The sequence below is a fragment of the Dasypus novemcinctus genome, chromosome 11 (genome assembly GCF_030445035.2).
Source record: "Dasypus novemcinctus isolate mDasNov1 chromosome 11, mDasNov1.1.hap2, whole genome shotgun sequence".
NCBI lineage: Eukaryota > Metazoa > Chordata > Mammalia > Cingulata > Dasypodidae > Dasypus > Dasypus novemcinctus.
This window is the reverse complement of record NC_080683.1, coordinates 48,363,268-48,380,765: the sequence shown is the minus strand read 5'-3', so window position 1 is coordinate 48,380,765 and position 17,498 is coordinate 48,363,268. Positions and strand designations below refer to the sequence as shown.

Genomic DNA, 17,498 nt, shown 5'->3' with positions numbered 1-17,498 from the left:
GCAGCACCTGCTCTCTAGTTCATTAGACTCACCCAGCACAACTAAGAAGGAGATGATGATGGACAATGCCCATCTCAAGGAACAGAGAGATTCTGCAACAGCAAGCAAGATAGTCTTATCCATCTGGCCCATGGATTATAGGTGGAGTGGGCATCACCATTCCAGAATCCTCAGGATTATTGTTATTCTAGCAATGGAAAAACTTTTATCATTGATGTGGAGGCAGTGGCCACCACAGGTTCTGAAGCAGGGGAGAGGGAAAAACAGTTATAATATGGGGGCGTTTTCAGGATATTGAAATTGTCCTGAATGATGCTGCAATGATGGATACAGACCATTACTTGAGTTGTCATAACTTAAAAAGTTGTACAGGACAGAGAGTAAACTATAATCCACACTTAGTGGCAATGCTCCAATATGTGTTCATCAATTGTAACAAATATACCACACTATTGAGGATGTTGTTAATGTGGGAAAGTATGGGAGGGGTAGAGAGTGGGGCATATGGGAATCCCCTATATTTTTCTTGTAACATTTATGTATTCTGAAGTAAATAAAAGATAAAAATTTAAAAGTACAAAAAAAAAAAAAGGCAGAGCCAATTGCAAACCTCTCCACTGATCAAAAAATTAACTTGTCATCTTATACTGCATTTACAAATACAATTTCTAAATTGAGGTATGGGAGAGTGGTCGGAGGCAGGCACTATTATTTTTCACAAACCTTTTAGAACTATTTGACTCCTTAAACTCTGTGCATGAATAGCAGATTTAAAAATTAAAATCAGACTGCTATAAAACTTCTCTGTATATAATGCAAGATAGAAAGTGATTTACAGGACATTCCTATGAGAATGGAGACAGCTTTGCTGTCTCTGAAGCAGACACATATTGAATAAACACATACTTCCATGATAGCAGTTAAACTCTTTCAATGGACTGTTCTTGTGCATGTCATTTTGGAATATGTCTGACCCTAACTGTCAGCCTACTTCTGCATTTGGCAGGACTTCACCTGACTCTTCGGGTCACTGTAAAAGGTGAATAACTAAGAAAAAAAAGCATTCTCCTTGTCTGTAAACACTAGTTTTTAATGGCATTCAGGGTCCTGGAACTAGGCTGACAGATGCTCCTCCAGAAGGTTAATGAGATAAAGGTTCTTCCAGTTGGCCCTTAAGCAGAGATTACACCTGAGGGAAAGATAAGCAGATTATTCCAGAAACAGACACCGCTGCAGGATCTTTGGAAATTAGCACCATCATAAAAGTAAATCAAGAAGGTTGTCCTCCCTCAGCTGACACTAATATTCAAATATTTTCCTATATCTGTCATTTTACTAAAAATGAGCTTTGGGGTTGTTCTGTGATTGTTACCAGAATTACCAATGCTCAAAAGTCAGAATGTATTTGGAAACTAGAAGAGCTATTTTTGTTTTCTGGATTCTTCTCCAAGTTCAAGGAACCAAAGGTAAGTTACTTAGAAGTTTGTTTCTTTTTAAAATTGCTGCTAGAGTTGTGCAGCAATCCTCTAATCTACAAGGCTGCTACTTTATCTCAGGGACCTAGCCTATGGAAGGCCCTGAATGAATATTGATTCATCAATTTGATAGAAAAGAGAAAATAGGTTTTCACTTGAATGAAGTGCAATTTATGTTAACAAAACAGAAGAGGAATTATAACCTCTTCACTGTTATAAAACTGAATGCAAATTAGTATCATTAATACCGATAACATTAGTAGGTCTGTGAAACCAATTCCATTTATCCACTTAAACTGAACAAATAAAATCTGAAACATGAAATTTGTTTTTTAAGTTATTCATGATGAGACAAAGTATTTATTTCTTATCCTCTCATAATTAAATTATTAATTGCGTTAGCTTAGAAAATACCAAGTGTGTTTCATTTTCAGAGATCATGACGACAACCAACTAGGAAAATTGTTTCTTTTTGAAGTAGTGTGCACCAAAAAAACATGGCAGTTGACTGTTCTTAAGGCAAATCTTCAACTAAATATGAAATTAAAGCAAGCCACAAAAAGGCATATATAAGAAAAATAATGTGTTTTTATTTTTTAAAACCTGTTGAAGAAAGTTTAATCTTATTAAGGATAAGCCCGATCATTACAACATATTCAAGTTTTTTAGGACATTTGAAATCAATAATGTTCAGTTCTTCTTTGAAGATGACATCTTCAGACAGTTAATGTGTTCATTGAAGTATTGTTCTGAAAATATATACAAAATATTAAAACAAGTTGTTTCATTTGTAAGTAACAAAATAGCTATCAGTCCATAGGTTATTTTACATATAACTTCTCAGTGGCTATATCTGGAGGGAGAAAATTTTTCTAGAAAAGATTATATTAATATTTCCTTTATATATGTTACCTGTGAATGACGATGGAAAAAGCAAAATTTACTTACCTTCCTTTCAATTATCAATTATATTTAATGTTTTACATTTACAAAAACATATTAATTGCTAACCGATGATGGGATTCCAGTGTATGCTGAGCTGAATCTGCTTGGTTAGCAATCTGTCTGTTTCATAGACTTGACTGGGCAAATCAGTTTTGTTTAGTTATATTAATCAATTTAACTATTTTCTTCTATTTTCATAGATTACTTATCATTCATTACACACAATTATAAATAGCATAATCACATATAGCATGTTAAATGAAATAAGATCACCAAAAACCCACTACATTTTGTATTATGCTTAACTTCCATGTAACAATGTGCTATAACTGCATAATAAAAAATCCTAATTACTTGTTTGGAGTTTTTAATTCCATAAGAATCTCAGATCTCTGAATTTCTGTTCATCTTCATTTTATGATATCTACATTAATTAGAGTACCTCAGCGAAACTGGTTTCTTATTTGTGACTAATTAATCATCATATGTACATTTACATAGAAAATGGTTTGGGGAAAGAGGAGTTGAAGGGTTCAATCAAAATACAATTAGCTGCTAACTGAGCGTTTAGATTAACTCAACGGTTTCTTTTTTAAAAAATTATATTATTTGAACAATCAAAAAGATGAAAAATTTTCCTATAATTCTTCCATTCAAACCCAATATATACTAGCACCTACATACGTTTCTTCAGTCTTTTTCTAGTAAGCTTATTTGATTTTCACATGATTGCAATTCTACCACACACAATTTTATATTAATATCAGCCATTCTGTACTTCTATTATAACATATGAATGTTCTACATTACTATCTAGTTTTGACAAGCATCATTTTATTGACTACACAATGTTCCTTAGGTAGATAATAGCATGATTTGCTTTGCTTAAATATTCAATAAGAAAGGAATGATAGTTACTAGTTATTTTGTTATTATAATAAACATGCTCGTGCTTAAGTCTCTCAGTATTTAAAATTCTTAGCATAAATTCACGAAAGCAAAATTATTGGGTCAAAGCAATATAAACAGTTTTATGGTATTTGATTCATATTGCCAAATTGCTTCTCCAAATGTTTCTTCTGCCCTTAGATGATTTTTCCCAGTTTTATTCTATAGAGTGTTTACCATGCAACCTATACCGTGCTAGACACAAAATATAAAGAGATTCAAAGACATCAATATTTCAAAAGGTTCCTTTAAAGATTTTAAGCTTTGCAGATTCTGAATGTAGTTTTTCTATTGCTACATAAATGTGAAATGGCTTTGATTTCAGAACATTCATTAAATAAAATTGTTTCAGTGCAACGAAAGATAGTTTAAAAAAGAGAGAAAGAGAAAGATAGTTTAAGAATTTCAGAGAATAATTACTTCAAGACACCAAGGATCCTCGCATCTGGATTCATAATGCAGCTGCCAGTTACTATGATGGAAATGACACTGCTTTATGCTCTTACCTTTCCATTTCACGTAAATAATTTCATCTAATTGCTTGTGACATTCTGATGCGTGGGAGACAGAGGAAAGGAAGAAAATCCACTCTTGCCAATCCCTTTAATGGAAATGGTATTTATCAGAATATGTGCCTTTTACATTACATTTGGTTATACTAAATGAAACCTTTAACTAAGTTATTATTAGTTCACCAAGGTAGGGTAATTATTTTAGTAACTGTGAAATGTCATGAAATTTGCATTTGGAGGCACTCTACTTCTTCTTAGTCCTTTACTAGAGGGTTATGTTCTCATTCCATAAAATTACCAGGAAGGTGTTTTCCCTCACTGTGGCTCCACTTACAAAGAACAGGGCATCATTTGTATCCTTGAAATGGCTGCCAAACTGCAGTCACAGCTCCTTTACTTCGTTCATCTGTGCTACTGTCTCAAGACAGTGTCATTTAAAAGGTTCAAGACAGATTTTTTCCCTATTATACCTGAGGAGATGTCCTTAAAGTAAAAGCTGTGTAAATTGAAGACACTTGGTGTCTAATTCACAAACTGTGGCAGAACACCTGAAACCATTTATTAGATTATATACATGCTTTAAAAAATAAAAAGCCATTGCTACCTTGTGGTCCCTTTATATTTGTATTACTGATTGCACTAAAGGACTCTTATATGTGTGAGCAAATTAGGCAGCCTACATGACCTATTACTTTCTTGGCCATTTCCGTCAATCATGAGAGTGCAGTCACCTTAAACATCAACTGTATTTGCATGCTAATTATCTTTGGAAATTTGGATCCTACATATGTTTGGTGCCACAATCATTTTCACAGATTTTTTGCTGCTATAAAATAATTCACCTGAGGACATCAAAGTTTGTTTTTCACAATAGTTATTATGTATATATAATTCAGCATATACATTGAAATGACTAATAAAAGTTCTGAACTTACTATACCGTGAAGTATCAAACTTCAGGATGACTTGAGGTCCCATCCATACTACCTTTCCTTGCTCAGGGGTAGAGACAGCACTTCTGCAATTGTGAGGAGGGAACTGGTTATGCCAAAACTTAGAATACCTTAGTATCTGGCCACAATGTGAGATTTAACCTTCCACAGTGGACAGTTTTCAGCCACCCCTGGGTGTGAGCTCACTGTCTGAGAAGATCCTTTAATCCAAGGTTAAGATTTCAGTCCCACAAAACAAGCACACCAAATCAGATGGAACCATTTTAATAATGGATGAGGGGGTGCACTTTTTGCTCTGGGTCCAGGGCAACCTGCATGCCAAAGCATATCCTATAATGAGTTGTGAGTGCCTGGCATGGCCCTGGTAATGAAAATTCATATATGGAAATGTCACTATCAAGCTCTGAACTACAGCATGCACCTCTATAATTATTTATTGAGAATGTATTCCCACTGCTGTACCTCACTTCCGGCCACAGGAAGAATATGAAAATTCTACAGAACAGTGATAAATCTTCTAAGCATATGGTTGTATTCAATCATTCTTGAGGAAACGTCTTCCCCTGTGCCTTTGTGAGTTCATCTTCATTCATTCTAACTTGGTTTCTTCATTCAGCCACCTTACGTCTCCTTACAACCCCTGCTGGCATATATCCTCATAATCACCTCCAGGAGAAGGGTTAAAAGAAGCTAATCAACTAATCCAAAATGCAGTTTTGTGGAGAAAAGTCAGGATTTCAAAAATTAATGAAAAGTTTCCATTTCAGAAATACTTTACCTTCATTCAGAAAATTAGATGTGGGACTGATTTGTCTGTCTTAAGTTCCTGCTGCCTTTATGAACAACAAAACTTTCATTTAACTAAGCCCAACTATGAAACCCAGTGGCACGATTACTAATTCATTGTGTTCAGACCAGTTCAGACCTGAACAAAACACTTTGCAGACAATAATCATGCTAGTAGAGAATTCTTTAGATTAATATCATACTTTTGTTTAAAAAGCACAAGCAAATTTCAATGAATTGTACTTTTTGACATCTTCCTGAGTAGTTAACATGGTGCTCATTTTTGATAGGGAAGCTGAGGCAGAGAGCGGTAACATTCCTAAAGTTTCATCTGAACACCCGGGTCCCGCGGCCTCTCCCAATCTCTCTAATTCATCAGCTCCAAGCAGACTTTGGTGTCCTATATATAAATTCTAGGCCTTGTGGTCAGGTCTTAAAACTCTCTCAACAGACTTCTTGTTTTATAGTAGAAACCTTACTCCTGACCTTTGGCCCCACCTGCTTGGTTAATCCTACTCTGGGTAAATTTAAGTTTCACTTTTCCACTCTCATTCCCCAGCTGTCAAGTGTTATTAGAGAAATGCAATAAACAGAATGCTTCTGTGAAACATGTTCATTCACCGTAACCTTCACTGGGCCCTCCAAGCTATTCCACAGTCTTATTCATCTCTCATTTCCTGACTCAGTCCCCTACCCAGAGTCGCAACCCTTCCCTCTCTCCTTCAGCCATATAGCCTGATTTTCCCTCATTCATGGAAGCAGGAATTACGGTGCAGTTAAGAGCAAACACTTTTAAGGGTTGCACAGGACAGGATTTAAGTCTCAGCTCAGTCGCCTACCAACTATGTGACCTCAGCAAATTGCTCAGTCTCATACATTATCTCCATTTTATGGTTTCCTCATTTATAAAATGGAAATCATAATAGTGTCTGCCTCATAGGGCTGTGATGTAGGATCAATGAAATAACCAAATATGCTCAATAAACATAAGCTCTAAAATCACTGCAACTAGTCTACCATGCTATTACCACCCCCTCCTACCTACCAAGGTTGAAGTCATTTGACTTCATTTGACTTCTGTTCTTTCCACCTCAGAGTTTCTCTCTTTATCCAAATTCTTCTTATTCTCCCTTGTTTCAGAGAGAATAAAAAGGTTTCATGTCTTTGTAACCCTATCCACCTCTGATTTTTTTAAAAAAATTTATTTTATTTATTTCTCCTTGCCCCCCTCCTAGTTTGCACATACTGTCTGCTCTCTCTGTCTGTTAGTGTGCTCTCTGTGTCTGCTCTTCTTTTTAGGAGGCACTGGAAACCAAACCCAGGACCTCCCATGTGGGAGGGGGGCACCCAATTGCTTGAGCCACATCCACTCCCTGCTTGTTGAGTCGCTCATTGTATTTCCTCATTGTGTCTCCTTGTTACATCATCTCTTTGCTTCAGCTTGCCTCACTGGCCCATTGCATCAGCTCTCTGTCTTGCTCGTCTTCTTTAGGGGGCACCAGGAACCAAACCAAGGACCTCCCATGTGGTCGGTGGGCCCCCAACTGCTTGAGTTACATCTGCTTGCCTACCTCTGACTTTAACTTCACATATGATCAATTCTCCCAAGACCTTCCTTTGCCAGTCTCCTTTCCCACTGACTTCACTTTCTTAGCCTAGAGACTTTGATGCAATGGTTCTCAACATCAGTAAAAACACCAATGACCAGTCTCCAGCTCTGAAGATTCTGATTTATTTGACCCAAGCAGGAATGTTTTTTAAAGTAGCCATGTTTAAGGTTTTGTTTTTAGTAAATATTATATCATAAATATATTTTTAGTTTGGAGGGAGGTGTCTCCTTACTTAATAGAGGTGATAGAATGATTTGCATAATCATTCTCTTTTTTCAGATTATCTTTACTTTTTTAGTGAATCTGGGTAAAACAGTACTAAATATATTAGGGTACAGCTAAGTTACAAGAACATGTATTTTGAAAAATCTGTACAGATAGTTCTGATGAACACACTGTTAAAAAACATTTAAATGTCAATCGTGTTCTCCATAATATCATCAGCACCCGCTTTCTGGCACACACTACTTTGTTTCCTGCATTCTAAATCTCATTTCATGCCATCATCTTCCATCCACATCTTTAACTACAGGAATCTTAGTGTCATCTAAGACATCTTCCTCTTCCTCATATCCAATTTGTCATAAAATCCTATCAACTTGTGGGATGCTAACAAATGTTTAGCAACCAGATCTTGAAGAAGAAAAAAGACCTTATTTGTAGTTTTAACCAATGTCTGTGGTGTGAATACACCTACCATGGCCAGTGTAAAGCTACCAATATGACAGGAACTGAGGGCCAGTATGAGCCTGCTTCCACATACCAATGAATTACCAATTTTAGTGCACAAATGCTTCTTTTATCCAGCTTCACCTTCACCTGTTGGCCATCACTCTCAGTCCTCTGCTTGGGGCCAAGTACAGCACCTCCTCTCAGGTCATAGGGCTTTTGATATCTTCATTTCCTAAACCCATAAGAACTGGCCAGTCAGTGTCAATTCTTGTCAATACTATTTCAGAAATAGTATTGACTTTAGTTTAACTGGCCTTATTATCCACTGTACACCACCTTCCCCTGCTTGGAAAAGAAAAAGAAAAGGCAAGAAAAGAACTGTCAAATTCTCCCCAGTGCCTTTAGAATAAACTCCAAATAATTTCATTTGAAGCCATTTATGATCTGGCTTCCATTCCCCTTTCCAGCCTTACTTGTAGAGGCTGCTTAAGACTTTCCCATGGTTTATGCACATTGCCTTAGGTGGGAAATATGCATCAAGTGTATTAAGAAATCTGTAACACCTAGATAATTAATAGTAAAATGCCTACTACCCAGATGAAAGAGTGTCTAGTATCTTAGAAGTCCTCCTTATGCCCTTCTAAGATACATTCCTCTTTGTTCCAAGCTAACGGTAGCCACTGTCATAAACTTTGTGTTAATTATGCCCTTGTTTATCTTTTTTTTTTTAAGATTTATTTTTTGTATTTCTCCTTCCACCCCCATCTTATCGTTTGTGGTCACTGTCTGCTCTATGTGTCTATCATTGTATGCTTTCTGTGTCTGCTCATCTTTTTGGGAGGCATGGGGAACTAAACCTGGGACCTCCCATTGGGAGGGAGTGCCCAATCACTTGAGCCACCTCCACTCTCTGCTTGTTGTATCTCTCATTGTGTTTCCTCATTGTGCCTCCTCATTGCATCATCTCATTGAGTTATCTCATTGTGTCATCTCGTTGCATTGGCTTGCTGTGCCAGCCCATTGCATCAGCTCGCTGTCTTGCTCATCTTCCTTAAGAGGCACTGGGAACCAAACCCATATGGCGGGTGGCCAGCTAACTGCTTGAGCCCATCTGCTTCCCCCCTTGCTAGTCTTTAGTGTTTTTGCTTATTCTTTAAATAATGTATTCCTTACTTTTGCTTGTTTTTGAACTTTATATAAATGAAATAATGCTGTACATTGTGACTTGATTCTTTGGCCCAATATTATGTTTTAAAGATTCATCCACATCGTTGCATATACTGGACCCTGAGGCAAAAGTTTACCTGTTTCTCTTGATTACATAGAGCATTTCCAGGGAGGCAGGAGTGAAAGAAAAAGGGGAGTAAGGCAGTGAAAAAGGGAGTCAACAAAATAATGCCTTCTGATTGGTCTTAAGTACAATTGATAACCTGATCTCAGAGGACCATCTCCAAAATCTCAGAGGAATTCATGAGGGAGGAGTTCTGGGGGGTAAATGGAGAAAAATCCATCTGAGGTTTCCTCAGAAGTTTGACCCAAACAACAGTAACTTTCCTGCACCTCCAGGTATGCATCTGTGGACTGGCAGTAAGTTCTGATTCTTCTCATACCTCAGCTGCAAAGGAAAATTCTCAGGCAGGAGACAACAGGCATGAAGGAGACAACAGGAGACAGAGACATGAAGTTTGGAGCTGTGAGCTTGTGTCCCCTACAGAGCTTTAGAGCCGAAAAAGAGCTAACCCCAAAGCAGGGGTACTTAATCTTTTTTGTTCTATGGACCCCTTTGCCAGTCAGGTGAAAACCACAGACACCTTACTAAGTCCACAATATACTGTGTATTATTTAATAAATATATCACACCCACACCAACACGTCCCCACAAGAATAATGTTTTTTTGAATTTCAATTCAAGCTCACAGACCCCTGGTTAAGAACCTCTGCCCCAGAGGGAGGTAAAGCTAAGAGAGTTGAGATGGTGCATGAAAGGTGTCAGAGACATACCATTGCCTGGAGTGAGTATATCACAAGATACTGGTTCTTGTCTTGATGGACTTTGCTATTCCAGACTATGCTGGAGCAAAACCTTTGTTCCCCCTGTGTTCACAGGCAGGAGTCTTTCTAGGATATTGACTTAGGAGAGGATTTCCTGGGTCATAAGATATGCACGTTCAATTTTACTTGGTAATGCCAAGCTGCTTTCTTAAATGTCTGTGCCATTTACAATACCAGGAGCAATGTGTCAGAGGTCCTTTTGTTTCAAATTCTCACCCATGATTTGTACTGCACAATTTTTTTTTTGGCTGGTCTGGCAGGACTAAATAGATCTCACTGTCGTTTTAATTTGTATTTCCCTGATTACTAAGGAGGTTGAGTATCTTTTCATATATTTTGGGTTCTTTTGCATTTTCTCTCCTTGAAAAATGCTTAAGTAAGTCTTTTGCCTGTATTTTCATTGGAATGTTTGCTTTTCCTTATTGGCTCAGAGGAATTATTTTAAAATTCTGAATGTCCATTCTTTTGCAGTTATGCATCATTTAAATATCTTCTCCCAATTTGTAGCTTGTCTCTTTACTCCCTTAAGGGTATCCTTCACACAACAGACATTTTCAATTTTAATGTAGTTGAATTTATCAGCCTTTTAATTTCATGGCTTGTGTTTTTTATTATTTTGCTTAAGAAATCCTTCCTTGTCTTAACATCATGAAAATATTCTCCTATATAGAATTATAAAAGTTGTAAAGTTTTGCTTTCATATTTAAGCCACTAGAAATATTTGTGTGGTGTAAATTAAGGAAACAATTTCATTTTCCTAATATAATTTATTTTAGCACCGTACACTGTATAGATTTTCCTTTCCCCTTGCTCTGATGGCCCTTCTATCTAAGCATGAGTTTGTCTATGCTATCCATTCCAATGTATCATCCTTATGTAAGTTCACATTGCTTTAATTATTACAAATTTATAATGATCTTGTTATCTTGGTGCGAATGTTTCCCCAATCTTTCTCTCATTCTGCACAATTGTCTAAGCTACTCTTGACTCTCTGCTTTCCCATAATATACTCTGAAATTAGCAAATTAGCCATCAATTTCCCCAAAAACCCTTTGTTGGTATTTGATAGGAATTGTATTGAATTTATAGAACAATTTGGGGAAAATTGATACTTAAATAAGATTTCTTCCTATACAAGAACACGGAAAATCTCTTTTTATCAAATGTTTCAATAAAATTGCACGACTTTTAATAAGGGGCTTCCACATCTTAAACTTACCCTAGATATTTTATACTAATTGTGCTATTGTAAATGGTATTTTAATTACATTTTCTATATGGAGATGTAATTGAGACTTTCCTATTGGTTTTGTATCCCATAGCCTTGCTGAACAATTATATTAATTTTGAAAATTCGTTAATAATTCTTTGAAGTTTCCTACTTATAAAATCGTATCATTTGAGAAAAAGAAAATCGTGTTTCTTCCTTTTCACTCTTTCTTTTTTTTCTTTATATGTTCTACTGTCTTTCCTAAGCCATCCAATATTGTGTTAGTGAGAAATAAGAACCAGCATCCTTACCTTGTTACTTATCTTGAAGAGAATGCTTTCAAATTTCACCATTGAGTATGATAACTTGTTTCAACTTAATGTATGTTTGTTTGTTTGTTTGTTTGTTTGTAAATGCCCTTTATCAGACAAAGAAAGTTCCTTTCTAGTCATGGTTGTTAAGAGTTTTGGTTTTATGGTTTTTGTTTTTTATCATGAATAAACACAGAAATTCATTGATTATTTCTTCTATATTATCAAATGTTTTTTCTATTTTAATTCACTAATGTGATAAATTACTTTAATCAACTTTCAAATAGTAAATGAAGCCTAATTCCTTGGTAAATTCAATTTGGCCATGATATATTAACTTTTTATGTATTCTGTGTTCAGTTTGCTAATATTTTATTTCAAATTGTTACATTTGAGGTTGGATCATGATTTTTTTCTCACACTTTGCTTGTCAGGTTTTGTAAGAATTGGTATGAAACCGAAATTATTTTTTCCCTAAGTGTTTATTAGAAATCTCTGGTGAAGCCAGAGAAAGATATTTTTGAAAAGATATTTGACTACTGACTCAATTTCTTTGAAGGTTATAATAGTATTTGTTTTCTATCTCTTTTTGAGTTAGTTTTGGTAAGTGGTATTTTTCCAGAAATTTATCCTTTTCATATAAATTTTCAAAGCTATTGATAAATTATTGTTCATAATATTCTCTTGGTATCTTTTTCATGTCTGTAGAAAGTATAATAATGTCTCCTTTTACAATCCTGATATTGGTTAATTGTGTATTCTCTTTTTTATTAGATTGATCTCACTTGTCTATTTTTCTGTTGGTTGTTATTAGTTTTTCTATTTCTTTTTCTATTTCTTTTATCCTATTACATTTTTTTAATTGGTGCTCTTATCTTTCTTATTTTTTCCTTGTTTCCTTTGGGATTATTACTTTCCTTTGCCAGCCTGTTGAGATGGATGCTTAGCTGATTGACATTTACCTTTTGTTTCTTTTTCTAAAATAGGTATTTAATGATATAAATTCACCATTAAGTGCTGTTTTAGCTGCAAGCCACAAGTTTTTCAATGTAGTATTTTTATCATTTAGTAAAATGTTTTCTGTTATCCATCATGACTTCTTCTTTGACTTATGGGTTCTTTAAAGGAAAATTTTTTTAACTTTCCAATATATATAGCTTTTCAGTTAGTTTTTAAAACTGATTTCTAGCTTAATTCCTTAGTCTAAAAACATACTATGTATGTATCAATCCTTTTAAATTTATTGAAATTCCAATATATAGTCAATTTTTTATGTTCTCCCTGTACTTGAAAAGAAGGTATATTTAGATTTTGCTTATATAATGTTGCATATATGTTCATTAGGTCAAGTTTGATCATGTTGTTCAAATCTATATCCTTATTTATCTATTTATCCATTTGTTCTATTAATTCCTAAGAAAGATATCTTAAAATGCACCTATTATTTTTGCTGTATATGTTTTGAGATTATTTTAAGTGCATACAATTTGAACGTGTTATATCTGTCTAACGATTTTTAACTTTTATCACTATGCTGTATCTATATCATTTTGAATGCTTTCTGCCTAATAATGAACTTTATTTCCTGGCATGCTGGAACTGGCTCATATGTTTTATCTCCTGGCAGGCTGGAACTGGCTCATTCTAACTTACAGGTGCCAATTGTACATATATCTCTTCTCAATTCAACATTCAGTTATGTCACATTGGTGGCAATATCCATAGTGGTAGTAGTAACATAATGAAAATCAGCAAATGCACATTTCAGGCCTACTACCCTGAACACTGAGAACAAGTTATTAAACATTTACCAGCATACCTCTGGCTTCTTTGATAATAACATAGCTATACTAATTTTCTTTGAATTAGTGTTTGCATATTTTAACTTTTTTCTATCCTTTTAATTTCAACCTCTCTGTATCTTTTTATTTAAATGCATATTTTCAAACCTTACATAGTGGAACTTTTTTTTATCATTTGTTTTTTAACTATAAAATGTCTTTTAAATGATTTTTTATATAAATGTAACATTTTGTCCATTTACATTTAAAATGTAATTATTCATGTACTCAGGTTTAAATTTACCATCTTATTTTGTGTTCAATTAATTCTACCCACATTATTTTTTCCTTTCTTTGCTTATGTTTGTTTGGATTAACTTTGTATTTTTGAAAGTTATCAGCAGTTTCTATTCTTTTAGTGGTTACTCTAGAAATAATGACGTTGGTGTTTATCATATCAAAGTCTGAAATTAATCAATACCATTACTTTTCTTCCAGATAATAGGAGGGTCTTATATTACCCTTATATTTAACTTCATTCATTCCCTTCACAAATTGCATGTTATATTTTAATCATGTATTCACTTTCTTAAATATTTATGTTGTTTAAACTTATTCAGGTTTTCTATTTATTTTTATGTCCATGCTAGTAATTTCTATGAATTAATGTATTTCAAAAAAGTGAATTTTTGGAATAAATTTTTCCACAATACCTCTCTTTAACTATTTTATCTTTGTAGCATCTTTATTCTTCAGTCTGTCAGTTGCTACATTTTAATGTGTCATCTGGTTATCTGGTGAAATTTAAGCTGTTTAAGGTAAAAATTCTGTCTCAAACTTCCTTTGTATGTAGGGTTACCAGATAAAATACAGGATACCCAGTTAAATTTCAACTTCAGATAAACAGTAAATAATTTTGTAGTTTACGTATGTGCCAAATATTGCTTGAAACTTATACAAAAATTTGTTGTGCATCTAAAATTAAAATCTGACCAAGCATCCTGTATTTTTATTTGCTAAATCTGGCAATTCTATTTCTCGTAGGCCCAACCTTAAACCTCAGAATAGAATGGTACCAGATCACAACAATAGCTAACAATGTGCCAGGTCTTCTGTGAAACACTTCACATCTTTTTTTTTTCATTTAATCTTTAGAATGAAAGTTGGCATCAATTTCCTCATTTAATCTTCAAACAAAGCGAAACTATATAACATGCAAACACTAGTCAAAACTATGACGTTGGAATTATTATTATCCCCTTTTTAGGTTAGAAATCTAAAGAATATAATTGAGATTGTTTTCCTAATTCTAGAAGTGACTCAATAAGGTGCACAGTTAATCTTACTGTAATCTCAGTCCCATGGGCACCCAAAATAAAGTTCACTTACTCCTCTGCAGGAATTGTGATAGTCCTTATGTGTCAGGACATTTAATAGGAAGAGATTCACAGCCATTTCTGTTTAATCCATTCCAATTCTTTTCTCCTTGAGTAGTTGGAATGTCATTATTTTGTGACAATATATTACAACAATGCTCTACATGCAATACCTTTTATTCAGGACTCCCAACTTGCTTCAGGATCAAGTTTACATAAGAACACTAAAACTGAAGGGTAGTGTGTTTTCTGTTTTTGGTTTTTTAGCTGGTCAAGAAGTCATTTATTGAAGAGCACAGGTCGGATGAGGGCAGTGCCAGCAAAGCCTTCACAAGTGCAGGGCCCACAAGATTAGAACCATGGACAGCAAAAAATATTCAGAAAAAGGATGCTGAGCTAAATTTGAGCTAATTCTTATATGAGTACTGCAGATATGATGAGAATCCAATGTAACAAATTATATCCTAAAATGTGATCAGACCTAGGAATCACAGGGTAAAAGATACCTCATGTCCAGGCAACCCAACAGAGCAGGAAAGTGGGTATTCTACACAAAGCATTAACGTGTCCCATGAACAAATCTACATTCCTGTCTCCTAATATGTTCTTAACCTACTCCTACCTTCTACCGTTAGTTTCCTCCTGAATTTGGAGGGGCTTTTTATAGACCCTTGTTGGGTCTCTATAAATTCCTGTTATTTACCTTCCCCACCTCCAAGTCTTCTTCACAGATTATGGGCTGAATCTGCCTCCTGCTCATAAATTATCTGGTACTGTTTTGGCATAACCGTTTGGTGTCCATATCACTCTTTGTGTCAAGTCAGGCTATAAAAGTACTCTTAAAAGTATAATGTTCCTTACATTTGTGAAGTACAATTGTAACTCATTGTTCACATACCTCAGATTTACTTTTAAACACCATTCTGGTAAGTACACAATGACCTGTGTAATTATTTAAACTCCATATTCTGAAACCCATGGAGATGGTAGCAAAAAAAAAAGTACACATAAAGGGTTAAGAATTGAGGAGCAGAAGCTATGAAAATGGGTTATTGGAATTTAAGTTAACTAAGGATGTGATTGGAAGTGGTTCAAGAGCCTGGTCTTCCATGCATGGGGGAAAGATGGCGGCCTACCCAGGATGTTCTGTGGGGTACCAACAAGTCCAGCTGCTGGAGAAAGCACTGGTTTTTTTCTTAAAGCTTCTGAAAACAAACCTCAGCTAGGCTGGCAAGCAACTTTAACACAATTGTTCTCAGTTTTCACATCCTGTTTACTTCAACTTGACGTCAGCACTAAAACCAAACCCATTCACCATTTTATCAAAGCAATACATTTTGCAATTAATCACAGCTGATAAAATTATCCTACTCTCCCAGCTTTCAAAACTGCTTAATGGGGGTTGGGCGGTAGATTTTACTCATTTTGCTTATGTTCTCATGTGAAAATCTTTTATGATCCTTAACACTTTAAACTTTTCTGCTAACATTTTCAAGTCAATGTAGCACTCCATGAAGAAGGAACATGTTGATCCTGTGTTTTCTCACAACCCCTGGTACAATACTGCATACTTGAAGGCACATGTACAATTGAGAAGCAGGGGCATTCCCAATTACTAAAGGCCTTGGCTCTGGAATTGCAGTGGGCACGGCACCTCTAGAAATGACACCTAGAAGTGAACTGACCTCAACCAAGAGGCTGTATTATCAAGCAGTTCTGTCTTCGTTGAAGGTAGCCATGTAGCATGGATGAGTTTCTCTCTTCTTCCAGAAAACAGGAAGGCCACTCAGCTTCGGGAACCCTCCTCCTCTTCTTAATATGCCCTCCCCTGTCTCCCTATAAGAGATCTGGGGAGTGCGGTAACTTGGAGAAAAACATGTTCTGAAACTTCATCCATTCCTGTGGGTGTGAACCCATTATAAGTAGGACCATTTGGTGTGGCTACTTCAGTGAAGGTGTGATCTAGCTGAATCAAGATGGGTCTTAATCCTATTACTGGAGTCCTTTATAAGCAGAATGAAATTTAAAATATAGAGAGAAAGCCATAGGGGCAGCAGCCAGAAGCCAGAAAAGAAGCCAGGAGAGGCCACCCTGTGCATTGCTTTGACAGAAAAGTCAAGGACCACGGACTGCCAGCAGCCCACCCCAGAATGTCACAGTCCTCTTGAAAAAGCAGCACCTTGATGACACTTGATTATGAACTTCTCCTAGCCACAAAACTGGAAGCCAATAAATTCCCATCGTTTTAAGGCAACCCAGTGCATGATCATTGTTTTTTAACAGTCAGGAAACAAACATTGGGAGTTAGCATACATTTTTGCTCTGGGTCCAGTTAAGGATACAGCCCTCCTGGACTCCCGTCTCCATCCTCTGACATTTTACTGGGTCTGAAAAGCTCATGTGACTCCTCCTGTTGAAAGGGTCACCCCTCTGGGAACAAAGTAGGTGACCTCCTTTCCCTTTCTCCCTCTCCCTTCAACTTCAGTTCTGTTCCTGCCCCTCACCAAGGTGCATATTCCCTCAACAAGAAGCGCAGATTTGTCCTCAGTTAAATTTTTCAGCATCTCACCTATAGATTTGGTTTCTGTGGGTATTTTTTTAGTACTGTGAGGGGGAAGTGGGGTTCAAAACATGTATAGAATAAAAAATGGAGGTAGCTGCCTTTCAATTCTTTTAATGGTTTGCCAAGTTTCTGACCCCTTTTCTTCTGACATAGTAAGTATAATGGCAAAACCTGATGTTTGCAATGAGAAGAAGGATAATGCAACCTTTCTGTTTCTTTGAGAGAAAGGAGTACTTATTTTCATTCTCAGTAGGGAGTGGTGTTGCTAAACAAATAAGAGTTTGGGCGGTAAGGAGGGCCGAGA

General features: G+C 35.7%; 1 protein-coding gene across 1 annotated transcript in view; it reads left to right on the top strand.

Annotated features, from left to right (window-relative positions):
• Nucleotides 1-1,399: 1,399 nt before the first annotated feature.
• Nucleotides 1,400-17,498, top strand: part of IMPG1 (interphotoreceptor matrix proteoglycan 1) — a 160,705-nt gene continuing 144,606 nt past the window's right edge. Inside the window, exon 1 of the mRNA XM_004464254.2 lies at nucleotides 1,400-1,466. Within this exon, the coding sequence (XP_004464311.2) occupies nucleotides 1,400-1,466 (67 nt within the window). The remainder of the gene's footprint in view (nucleotides 1,467-17,498) is intronic.